Below are 12,780 nucleotides of genomic sequence, written 5' to 3' on the forward strand. Positions count from 1 at the left end.
AAATACAGCTTCCTTTTATCATAACTTAAAGCAACACAAAGGTTTGGTCATGCCAGGAAAATGGGATCTGCCTGGGATGGGATTGCTTCTCATAAAACCATACAGAAAAAAGACAGAATCACCAGACAGGTGAAAGGGGATGACTGGGAGTGCATGGGGGCAAACAAACCTCAGCCCCAAGCCTCCCAAACCCCAGTCACTTTAGGATGTGTGGGAGCGGAGGCTGAGGCCCCCACCCCAATTCATGCAGGAATATAGCTGGCCATTCCCCTTTGTCCAGGAGCGGGGAAAGTGAAGTTTGCTGCATTCCTTACTCTGGCTGGGGAGTGCAGGGAAAAGATGAACTGGACCTACCCCAGCTGAAGGACATGCATCCCGCCCCTGGCTGTGCCTGCTGGAGCTACAGTAGCCATGGAGAGGTGCTCTCCAAGCTGCTGCGACCAGAGATAGCTGGGGTAGTCTTCTCTCTCTGGGGAAGCCTGCATCCCCAGGCCAACCCCAGAGCAATGAAATTCAAATAGACATATATATTTTCGTTTTATTTTCCAAAAAACAAAAATTGAGTTAAGGACCTGAGCAATGCTGGGTAAATCTTCTAGTAAAATAATAAAGTAAAAGCCCTTGCACATTTCTCAGTGGTACAAGCCTTCAAATAAAGAATTCAAACCACAGATTGTGAATGCCTAAGGTGCATAGAGATTTCTATCCTATTCAGTGTTAATAGCAACAACTTTAAAGTCAGATTTTGCCAACTTTTATCACATTGTGTAGTACCTGACCCACTGATTTTATGTGCCCTTCTTGCAAAGACAGTAATACACAACATGAGTTAAGCTGGCAGAATCTGACAATTAGAGAATATTTAAAACGACCACAGAAAAATTGGCCCACAGTTCTCTACAACCCAGATACAAATCTCACTGGTAAATATGTCACTTCTAAATAAGAGGCAGATTTATAACTCACGAGACAAAATTTTCTCCTCAGATGAATGTGCACTGCGTCCACAAAAGCCAGACTCTGGCCTCTAGATTCTCTCAATTGTTTTGTGATATGTCTGAATACATTCTACAGAGCTTCAGCTGCATGACCGGGGCAATGAACTCTTGTGGCTCAGGTCAGAGAACAAATCCAGACTGGACCTTCCCACAAGAGGAGAGTCTCTGCCTCATCTCAATGCCAAGGGGTATTACTTCACCCTACACAATGCTGCTATTTTACTTACCACAAGATGGCAGTCTATTTATTGAGTGACTCAATCCCTCTTGCCATGGGGGAATCTTTATCTCTCAAGGTGATAAAGATACACTGCACCGTAGGTCGAAATAAGATATACAATTGGAGCTACGCAAACTGTGTAACTTATTTTGATGTTATTTTGAAATAGCTTATTTCAAGATTTGGCACTGTCTACACAGCACTTATTTCTAAATAAATCGCTATTCCAAAATGTCCCTTAGTCCTCGTGGGATGAGGTTTAGAGGGACATCGGAATAGCGAGCCAGTTATATTTCAAATAATGGGCACGCTCAAAAGACACAGAATAGCTATTTTGGGATACCTCCAGTATCCCAAAATAGCACTGCAGTGTAGACGTTGCCAAGGTAAGAACCCAAAGAACTGGCACAGCATGGTCAGCTCTCTGCCAAGCTCATGATTAATCAGAGTTCTAATCTGCAGTGCAATCAGCTATTTAGCCCCAGCTGGCACAGAGCAGACACCTACAATCCTGAAAAGACCCCAACATATACAGTAATGAATCCCACACATATAGTACTTACCACTGGCCCAGGAGGACCTTGGGGCCCTGTGGGTCCGTCTTTGCCAGGCAGACCCTGAGGAAGAGGAGCACATGCAAATTAATCAGTAAACTTCTTAGAAGAGTTAGACATGCCAAGATTTTGAGAAAGAAAGAAAGAAAGAAAGAAAGAAAGAAAGAAAGAAAGAAAGAAAGAAAGAAAGAAAGAAAGAAAGAAAGAAAGAAAGAAAGAAAGAAAGAAAGAAAGAAAGAAAGAAAGAAAGAAAGAAAGAAAGAAAGAAAGAAAGAAAGAAAGAAAGAAAAATTTAAGTGGGATAAAATGGGCTGGAGCTCTGCAAAGGGGTGGATTTCTATAACTAGGTGGATGAGAAAGATTGCTTAAAATTCACAAAAGAGCATTCTGAAAACTCTTATTAGAGATACCTAAACTGGAGCCCAGTCCTACAACTCTTCTTCACACAGATTGTTATTCATATGACTATGCCCACTGACTTAATGATGAGTGCATTATCAGAAGGAAATTTCATTGTCCAGAAATAGTGCATAGCTTTATTAGATACCACAGAGGCCCTGATTCAGGAAGCTGTTTAATGAGATTTCATCAGGCTTACTTATGTGCATGAAATTACACATTTAAGAACCCCCCTGATTCAGAGACAAAGACTAAAATTGCCCTCCGTATTACAAAGCAAACAACTCATGACAGAAAGTGTACAAATGTAGAAGAGGAAAGGATACTTATGCATATTAAACATGTAGCACATTTTTCATTAACTTACTCTAAATCATAACCTCATCAACTGTTCTGATAATGAATACAGAACCAGTATTTAGAAAAATTTACTGATTCTGAAAGCATTTATATTTGTCCACCAAAAGGCTTCCAACCCTAACAAGTTACAATATATTGTATCCAACCTTAAAAAAATAAATCACATAACGCAGCTTTTCTTCTTTCCCTTCTCTACCACTTAAAGTCTGAGGATTTTAGCAATGGCTAGGTGATAAACTACTAGAAGCAATTATAAGAACTAAAGAAAAAAAGGAATGGTGATGTTACAGTGAAATAAATGCCAATCTACCTGAATCTACTTTTCAAGTCTATATAAATACTAAATAAATAATTTTAGCTAATTTTAAATCAATATTGATTTATACGAGGCCACAATTTCATCCAAAATATTGGAAGTCTGTCCAAGGGTCAGAGTGTCCATGCTACAAGTGTAAAAACTGCCACAGTTTCCTTCCCACCCTGCCAGTAAAATGGCAGGAACTAACAGTCAGCTTAGAAATGCTGTTTTTTCTTTGAGTGTAATGTTTTTAATTACACTTCATTTATTCCTGCTGAGCAATGCTTCTTAGTCTTCGCTACTGGAGAATGTCTCCTTCCATCTCCTTAAGGTGCATTTCTCTTGGCTCCGTTTCTGTATCTCTTGGCCATTTAAAATGGTCTCCTACTGTATTTGTTAGGTGTGAAAGCTGCTGTTTATAATATAAATTAAGTCAAACAGGTCTGTCTCAAGGAGCAGGATGGTGGTGAATATTCTTTGTACTAACCTACAAGTTAAAGATATATACCGGGGTGTTTGTTTATGCTACCATAAGGATTAGTCATTTTTTCAGATGATCTGGCAGCAGCTATGTGTTTTAGACTAATTCTGAACATATCCAGGATGAGGTGGCAGTGAACTGGAGGAATTGCTGGAAAAAAATGGAAATGTATTTCTATGGGCTGCTTATGCCACTAATTTGGAGTCAGTAAAAACAATGTGAGCTCACAGAATGGTACTCAGAACAGTAAAACACTGGGACACTATGCATTGTTTTATTGAGTTCTTATTTAACATTTTAACTTAAATAGTGCCATCTTTTGGACTTACATGGAAATATAGCATTATATTTCAAATGTGGTCATATTTAGTAAACCTTTTCTGAATTTGTTCCACATACTCATGTGTCCAGGAACCAGATATTTCAAATTTACATGCATGTAGGAGAGCTCAATCCACACTAAGGGTGTGTCTAGACTACAGGGTTTTGTCGACAAAAGTTCACTTTTGTCAACAAAACTATACCTGCGTCTACACTACTGCCAAGTTCTGTCGATATAACGTCGACAGAACTCGGCAGTTTTGTCGACAGTGGTAAACCTCATTTTACAAGGAATAATGCCTTTTGTTGACAGAGTTCTGTCGACAGAAGGCGTTATTGCATCTACACTGTCCTTTGCGTCTACACTCTCATGTCGACAAAGCGACTTGCTTTGTCGACAGAACTGGCTGTACTGTAGACGCTCTTTGTCGACAGAAGCTTTGTCAACAGTCTCTGTCAACAGAGCATCTGTCGACAAAAGCCTGTAGTCTAGACATACCCTCAATGTCTACATTTCAAAATTACCCCCAACTGTAGAGAAGTTTAGAGTTAACTGCCAATCAAAACTTACCATCATTATTTTGTGGGACTGATTGAGTTCAGGGCATATTTTGCCAGAGGTGCAGGTAAGGGGATGTGCCCTGGTGCACAGCTCCGGCAAGAGCTAGCTGAGCCAGCAGAGAGCTATTTAAAGAGCTGGCAGGGACCCGGATTGCAATAGGACAGTACCTGTAAGAAATTCTAAGTTATTTTCACCCCTGTATTCTGCTGTGGAACTCAAATTATGTATGGGGAACATGTCCATCAATGGGGGGGCAGGGAGCAAAGGGGGAAACTACAGGGCCCGGGGCTCCCAGCTGCCGCTACTGAGGTTCTAAGGGTTGTCTGTGGGGACAGGGGGCTGCAGTGCACTCTGGGAGGCCCTGAGGGCTGGCCGTCCACCAGTCTTGCCCACCACCCTAGGCACCTCTCTTTCTGGGAGTGCGGAGCCACTCTCTGCCATCTTGCTCAGGGACCCAGCAAGTCTGTTGGCGCCCCTGCTGGAGAATCAATGTCAATGATGTATTTGGGGGTAAAATGCTGCATTAGGAATTAAATTCACCCATGTGCAGAGGGCAGAATAAGACTTAAATCTCACTTAAGACTGTGGGTAGCATTCTAATCCCAGGGAATTACATGTGTTGCGAGTTTTGCCACAGAATTCAAAGGAGCCAAGATTTCACACTTTGAACATACATGGGGCTTAGCACTTTCTTTTTTTTTTTTTTTTGCCCTCAGCGGAAGGGTGATTTTCACTCTAACAGCAAACTATAGAGTCCTTCATGCAGGCAAAATTCTCACTGAATTACAGTAGTTAGAATTAGTGAGCCCCATCACAATATTTACTCACGCAAAACTGCTATGTGTGTCTGAGCAAAGGCTGCAGAATAGTGTCTAATGGCAGGCTTGTCTGAATACGTAGAATAAACTGAAACTCAGTGCCCATATGATTGAGGCGTCAAATAATTATTTTTGCCAGATCAAAAGCTGAAAAGCTAGCACTTGTCCCTTCTCAAATTTCACCAATTTCAAAGATTTTTGAAGTTATTTTGCATTAGTTTTTACCCTTGTGCTAATTCACAGTAACTGTGGCAGGCCTACGACTACCCAGTTAATTCAGTAAAATAAGGGCATCCCCATTATAAGTCACCCCAGTATACATTCATCCCACACTAAAGTCATTGACACTTGTAGGAACTGATGAATTATAAGTCCTCTCATTCCCCGCTCTTACGTCATGCAAAAAAAAATAATTGTGTAAATGGAAGTCAGTCGTGGGGAACAAATTCCCCACTTTAAGTTGTTTCACTATAAGTCAAGTTTTTTGGAGTGTATCTTGGACTTATAGCGAGGGCAGCTTTTACTACAGACTACCTCAGTAATGTCAATCTGCATCTGTGAGGTGATTCATAAAAGGGCTCAGTGTTGTTCTGGTTAAATAAAGCTAATCCAGGAAAGGACTAGTGAAGTGATTTCTGGAATCTTTTGCTGCTCAGAATACACATCCTTCATTGACTGTAATGGCAACATTTGGAAAGTCAACAGTGTGAGCCAAACTAGACCAGTTCTGCTTCACAGCACTTAAACACAGTAACACCCGCTTAATATCCCCCCTCCTTTGCAGCACTACAGGTGAAAGGGAATATATTTGTATCATCCCCTCGAAGAGCTAATAGGCAGCAAGTTTCTCTTTTATTTTTCATAGTTTAAAATGCAGAAGGCCTTGCATGGTATACTTTGCTAATCACCTGAATGTTTTCCTCCATTGTTTATAGTCTGCTGCTAAAACTTGTCTTGAAAATAAAAATTTGCTACCTTACCAATCATCGTTTTCTGTTCCACACACAGAGTGGAGCTGGTAGAAGTGTGCCACCATGGCCCAGATGAGAAAGCTTTAAAGGACCTGAAGGGTTAAATACACTTTCCCAGCTGGGCTAATTCTGGCAAGCAAGGTAAAGCTGCCCTCCCACCTGTTCCTGAGCTACTAAGACAGCCATGGAGCAGCTCCAAGGAAGGTCATTACCAGACATCACATCTCATCTTCTTGGCCACCTGGTGCTCAGCAGCAACAAGGTGAAGTGCATGCAATAAAGCAGTTGCCTCTGTCCAAGGCTATATGCCTATCTGCCAAATCATACTTGGCTGAAATCCCAAGACCAGAAGGTTGTTCTTGTTTCTCTGCCCAAGAGAAGTCTGGTGTGTAGAAGGAGACCAGAAGAAAAGGGGAAGGGGGGGGGGAGGGGAATATAAAAAAGCCACCAAGGAACAATGAGTGATGACAAAATCACAGATATTTGAGGGTAGGGAATTACTCAAATGAGCTGAGGAATGGGAGGATAGAGGAGGCACAGTCTCTCCTCTAATATCTTGCATGCAGGAGAGACATACCTAGTGCAGCATCCCTTAGAATGGTACTTTCTGACCTTACTCCTCCTTTGGCTACTAGCTCTGCCCTCTCCAGGGTGGCTTGCATCTCTCAGGAGAGAGTAAGTACTGTAAGTATGACTGGACTTTGTGCAGAGGCCATGAGGAACATGGGAAAAGAAAGCGCCTTTCTTTTTCTGCTTGCACACCTGCACAAGGACTAATCACAGTCTTGCTCTTAACTTCATATCTCTGGCAGAAAAGGAAGAATTGAAAGGACAGGGGAGTCCAACTGGAATATATTTGTGTGAGGGGGGCTCACCAGCACTTTAATCTCAATTCAAGCATGCAGTCCTGCACAATTCAACCTAGTCCCTTTGTGCATGACATAGCCATGTCCAGGAGAGTGACTGTAAAAGCAGCACACATTGCCAGTCCTAGAATAATCACTCTAGTATGGGCAACTATAGGTGGAGAGGGAGGCAGCGAAAGGTTCCTTAATCCTTGAACATTTTCACAATGATCACATCACCAAGAATAAAACAGGCAGAAGCTATGTCGCCTTTCCCAACATCTTTATTTCTTCATTTATAACTGGAGGACTAAAGGTGAGCGAGGGGATTGTTCTCAGAATTAATCTGAAATTCAGATTTAGTCCAGATATCAGATTTGTTTAAAAATCTATCATGGAGGCTCAGAGTTTGTTTTATTAACAGAAAACAGATCTTTAACTCTGTTCCAGCCTTTAAAATGAATTTTAATCTCATGTCAGTGCATGAACAGTCAGTCCATTATGAAATTGATTTCTGTTCATATTTTATACACCTGATTCGAGGAATATACTCTAATTTTTTCTTTTAAAAGGAAACTACTGAAAGCTATGAATAGGAAAGAAATAGTATATATAATTTTAAAAGACCTTAGATAAGCAAACCAAGGATTAAAAACCCAACAACCCAGGGGAAAAAGTTTTGAATAAAAAAAAATTGTAGTACTGAATAAAAAAATAAAATAAGTGTAGAAAAGGAAGCAAAATCAGAGACTCCGATAAATAATGATTAGAAGCTTTGAGTATTAGAAAGCAAGACAAAGCAGAAAGGAAATAAAAGTGAACCCAAAGGGAAAACATTTTTTACGGACATTTTAGAATTAACGTCATACCAGCAATGATTCAGCAAAATGTCCCATTAGAATTTTGCAAGTGCTTTGATGAATCAGGTTCATTATGCCTCAGTCATTTTAATTATTAATTAACATTTAAAAAAAGTGATGGCCAAGCTAAGAATAATATGGAAAACATCAATTCTAATATAATTTTAGTTTTAGAGTATAGGCTCAAAAACTGTTTCAGAGGTTGGCTTACAGAAGGAAGCTTTGATAAAGAGACTATTATACAAAAAGGCAATTTACTTCTTTCCAACTTTCCAGTTTCCCTTTGCTAGTGCTGTGGTTACGCCTGTCAGAATTATAGCATACTCTATTGACGATGAGCTTTCCCTTCAAACAGACTGTGCAGTGAGATCACTGGACTGGATTCTCCACTCTTTCATGGGAGTTTTATGCCAGTTTCACTGAATCAGTGGAATTACACCAGCATAAACTAATGCAGTAGAGTAGAGAAACAAGACCATCATTCTGCATGTATAACATCACAGTCTGTTGCCATAGAAATCACCGTAGCATGACAATATAGCGCAAATGCCCAACACCGCACAATACAGAACAAATGTCCATCATTCCGTGTGTATAAAAATCAGTCTGTTCCCATAGAAATCACTGTAGCATGATAATATAGCACAGACACCCAATAATAGACCTGATTCTATAAGATCCTCAGAGCTTCCTGAGAAATACTGAACATGTTTAACTGAGGGACAATCATTGCCTCAAGAGCAGGGGAAACTAAACACAGCAAACAATTACGATCATTATTGAAAACGGAGACTATATTTAATTTCCCACCCTTAGTATAGACCACACTGGGACTATCTACAGAATAAGAGTTACATGCCTTTCCCCTCACTTAAATCAAGCTTTTGTCTATGCCGTCCTTTTTTAAAAAAATATCCCACTGTGGCTACACTCCCAGTTTAGCACCCCAGGTGGCACCACTAGTCTTGGAACTGCTGTCTGACATGTTGAGGATTAAACCAAGCACCCCTGGACCCAAAAGTATAAGCATCTACCATGAGTTAAAAAAGGCAAAGCTAAGTGGAGCTGCAGTAGCCTCATCCCTCTAGGGACTGGGCACAGAAAAGAACCTATGACACATTCACTAGAAGGTTACACAAACAAGTCACTGGAGACAACTGGCATTTTTATCACCACGTCACTTAAGTATGTCTACACAGTGGGGCTATTTTGGGATACTGGAAGTATCCTGAAATAGCTTCCCTGCATCTTTTGAACGCACCTGCTATTTCGAGACAGGTCTCGAAATAGCAGGTGTGCAATTTCAGCATCTCTGTAACCATTGTTCCATGAGAGTTAAGGGATGTCTCGAAATAGCGCATTATTTCAAAATTTGGAGCTGTGTACATATGCCAAATTTCAAAATACACTATTTCAAAATTAAAATTGAAATAAGATATGCAATTTGCAAATTGCGCATCTTATTTCAAGTTTAGGGTGCTGTTTAGATGCACCCTTAGATTTGCTCTGAGCAAGGTCAGTCAGGGCTGTACTTATAAGAACTCATCTCAACCATCCACAAATTTTAAAAACTAAGAACTAGGGGTCCCACAACTGGGTTTACCCCTTTGGTTACAAGTTCTTGTCTGTTTTTAAATGAGAAACCAGACTCCAACTGGACATTCAGCTTTCTCTTAAACAGCTAGGGGCTTTGATCTCCAGTCTCTGGGAACACACAAGCATCACACAAAGGGCACAGTGCCAAAAAGCTGGGTTTTTGCATATAGCCATATCCCCAGGAAACCCACAACACTTTTTGTCTGCGCTGGTCTAGTGCATTTCAGTATAGTTGTTTGCTCTCCTTACATTTGCCAGGTCTTGACTGTGCTAGTGCCATCACTCAAGAAATGGAAATGAGAAAGAGAAACTGGTTTGTTTCACCTTACCCTTTGACCTTGAGATCCATCCCGTCCAGGTGATCCTGATGCTCCTGGGACACCCTATGAATGACAAGGGGGCAAAAAATCAGACTGGAAGCAACCCTACATAGTACTGTACAGCACAACCCTCTTTGTCTGGGCATGACATTAAATGCCCCCGGGATAAATGGAGCTTCAGATACTCAATAGGGTGACTCATAGTAGGATCATATTTATGATTCTGGCAAGATGGACATGCAGTGAAATACTCAGGGCTTATTAATATGCACATAAAATTAACCTTTTCAATTTTAATTGATTATTTAAAAGCAAATTAATGTTTACAGATGGCACCACTGTATTTCTCTAGTTTTAGCTCAATGGAGTTACATTGGTATAAATCAGAACCTTAAACTAAATCACTATTTCCATCTCTCTCTTTCAGTTTTTGTAAAGGCATGAGTTACCATATTGTCTGAACTTGGTGCAGTAATAGCAGAGGGGAAACCCTTGATCAAGCATCCAGTCCAAATAAATGAGCTATGTCTGGCAGAGTTCCACAGAGTTCAGATTAAACCCTTCTTCTCCTCCCGTGGGCTGCTGAGAGGCATTGGAGTTGATCCCAGACCACGCCTGCAGCCACAGGCATACAAAATAATCCAGAAGGTTGGAGAGATTGATTTATGAGGAAAGATTATGAGCGTTAAGTATCAAGGAAGACTGGAAATTGGGAAACCTGCTAACGGCTAACAAATATCTGAAGTGTATAAATATCGAGGTGGGAAAGGATTTGTCTAAGTTGATTGGAACAAGACATTGTAGCCAGGAGTAATATGATTAAACCAAGAAATGAAAAATGTAGGTTGCACATTAATAAAATTGACAACAGCAGGAATTGAGGATGTTGCACACCCATCGTAGGGTACACAGAATCTTGCAGGGTGGGCGAGAAAACGTAAGTATTTGATTTTTGAGTGGCAATTAAAAGAGCCTCCTTTTATGTTCTTGTTATCTCTGCATCTGCAACATTACAGGTTCCTATGAAGACACATAAATATTCATCAAGAGGTAAATATAACTGGACCGCTTGGAAATAGTGACCATAGTGTAATAAAATGCAACATTCCTGTGGTGGAAAAAACACCTCTGCAGACCAACACTGTGACATTTAATTTTAGAAAGGGGAACTACATGAAAATGAGGAGGTTAGTTAAACAGAAATTAAAAGGTACAGTGATAAAAGTAAAATCTCTGCAAACTGCAGAGAATATTGAGGCGATCTCCAAACCTGAGCCATTCTTTTAGGTGACAAATCTGAGGAATTGCCCCACATTGAGCTGTCATTATAGGAGGTTTCGGGACAAATTGATAAACTTAACAGTAACACATCACCAGAACCAGATGGCATTCACTCAAGAGTTCTGAAAGAACTCAAATGTGAAAATGCAGAACTAACAACTATGGTTTGTAACCTGTCCTTTAAATCAGCTTCCATACCTAATGACTAGAAAATAGCTAACATGAGGCCAATATTTTAAAAAGCCTCTAGAGGTGATCCTAGCAATTACAGACTGGTAAGTCTAATGACCAGGGCTTGACAAATAATGTAATCTACTTGCCTGTGGCGAGTAGATTACAACCCGGAAGGGCCGGCGCAGAGCAATCTGCGCATGTGCAGAACGATCTGTGCATGTGCAGAACGCAGAACCATGTGAAACCGCGTGGCTGGCGAGTAGGGCTCGCCACCACTTGGCAAGCCCTGCTAATGTCAATACCTGGCAAATTAATTGACACTATAGTAAAGAATAAAATTGTCAGAAACATAGATGAGCATAATTTCTGCAAAGGGAAATCATGTTTTACTAATAGACTAGAGTTCTTTGAGGGAGTCAACAAACATGTGGACAAGGAGCATGCAGTAGATATACTGTACTTAGATTTCCAGAAAGTGTTGGAGGGTTCTTCACCAAAGGCTCTTAAATAAAGTAAGTTGTCATGGGATAAGAGGAAAGGTCCTTTCATGGGCTGGCAGCCAGTTAAAAGAAAGGAAACAAAGGGTAGGAATAAATGGTAAGTTTTCAGAGTGGAGAGAGGTAACTAGTGGGGTCCCCCAAGGATCTTCCTTGGGACCAATCCTATTCAACTTATTTATAAATGATCTAGAGAATGGGGTAAAGAGTGAGTTAGCAAAATTTGCAGAAGATACCAAACTGCTCAAGATAGTTAAGACCAAAGCAGACTGTGAAGAGCTTCAAAAAGATCTCACCGAACTAAGTGATTGGGCAACAAAATGGCAAATGAAATATAATCAATTTGATCAATGTAAAGTAAAACACATTGGATAAAATAATCCCAACTATACATACGATATGTTGGGGACTAATTTAGTTACAACTACTCAAGAGAGAGACCTTGGAGTCATTGTGGATAGTTCTTGAAAACATCCACTCAGTGTGCAGCAGCAGTCGAAAAAGCAAATAGAATGTTAGGAATCATTAAAAAAGGGGATTGAGAATAAGACAGAATATTTTGTTGCCTCTATGTAAAACCATGGTATGCCCACATCTTGAATACTGCATACAGATGTGGTTGCCTCATCTCAAAAAAGATACACTGGCATTCGAAAAGGTTCGGAAAAGGGCAACAAAAAGGATTAGGGGTTTGGAATGGGTCCTATGTGAAAAGAGATTAAAAAGACTTGGACTTTTCATCTTAGAAAAAAGGAGACTAAGGAGGATATGATAGAGGTCTATAAAATCATGACTGGTGTGGAGAAAGTGAATAAGGAAAAGTTATTTACTTATTCCCACAATATAAGAACTAGGGATCACTAAATGACATTAATAGGCAGCAGGTTTAAAACAAACAAAAGGAAGTTTTTCTTCACTCAGTGCATAGTCAACCTGTGGAACTCCTTGCCAGAGGATGTGATGAAGGCTAGAACTTTAAATGGCATTCAAAAAAAGCTAGATAGATTCATGGAGTTTAGGTCCATCAATGGTTATTAGCCAGGAGGGGAAGAAATAGTGTCCCTAGCCTCTGTTTGTCTAGAGATGGACGACAGGAGAGGGATCACGTGATGATTTCCTATTGTGTTCCCTCCCTCTGGAGCATCTGGTATTGACCACCATTGGCAGAGAGGATGCTGGACTAGATAGACCTTTGGTCTGACGCAGTATGGCCGTTCTTATGTAC

The 12,780-nt window shown here is 40.4% G+C and overlaps 1 protein-coding gene across 5 annotated transcripts in view; it reads right to left on the reverse strand.

The window, feature by feature from the left end:
* Nucleotides 1–12,780, reverse strand: part of COL14A1 (collagen type XIV alpha 1 chain) — a 187,387-nt gene that overhangs the window by 24,756 nt on the left and 149,851 nt on the right. For all 5 annotated transcript variants that reach the window (XM_014580808.4, XM_006137507.5, XM_014580806.4 and 2 more), the window contains 2 exons: nt 9,613–9,666; nt 1,782–1,835 (listed from right to left, as the gene is read on the reverse strand). In XM_014580808.4, the coding sequence (XP_014436294.3) occupies nt 1,782–1,835; nt 9,613–9,666 (108 nt within the window). The remainder of the gene's footprint in view (nt 1–1,781; nt 1,836–9,612; nt 9,667–12,780) is intronic.

This window comes from Pelodiscus sinensis, chromosome 2 (genome assembly GCF_052426305.1).
Source record: "Pelodiscus sinensis isolate ZL-2025 chromosome 2, ASM5242630v1, whole genome shotgun sequence".
Lineage (NCBI taxonomy): Eukaryota > Metazoa > Chordata > Testudines > Trionychidae > Pelodiscus > Pelodiscus sinensis.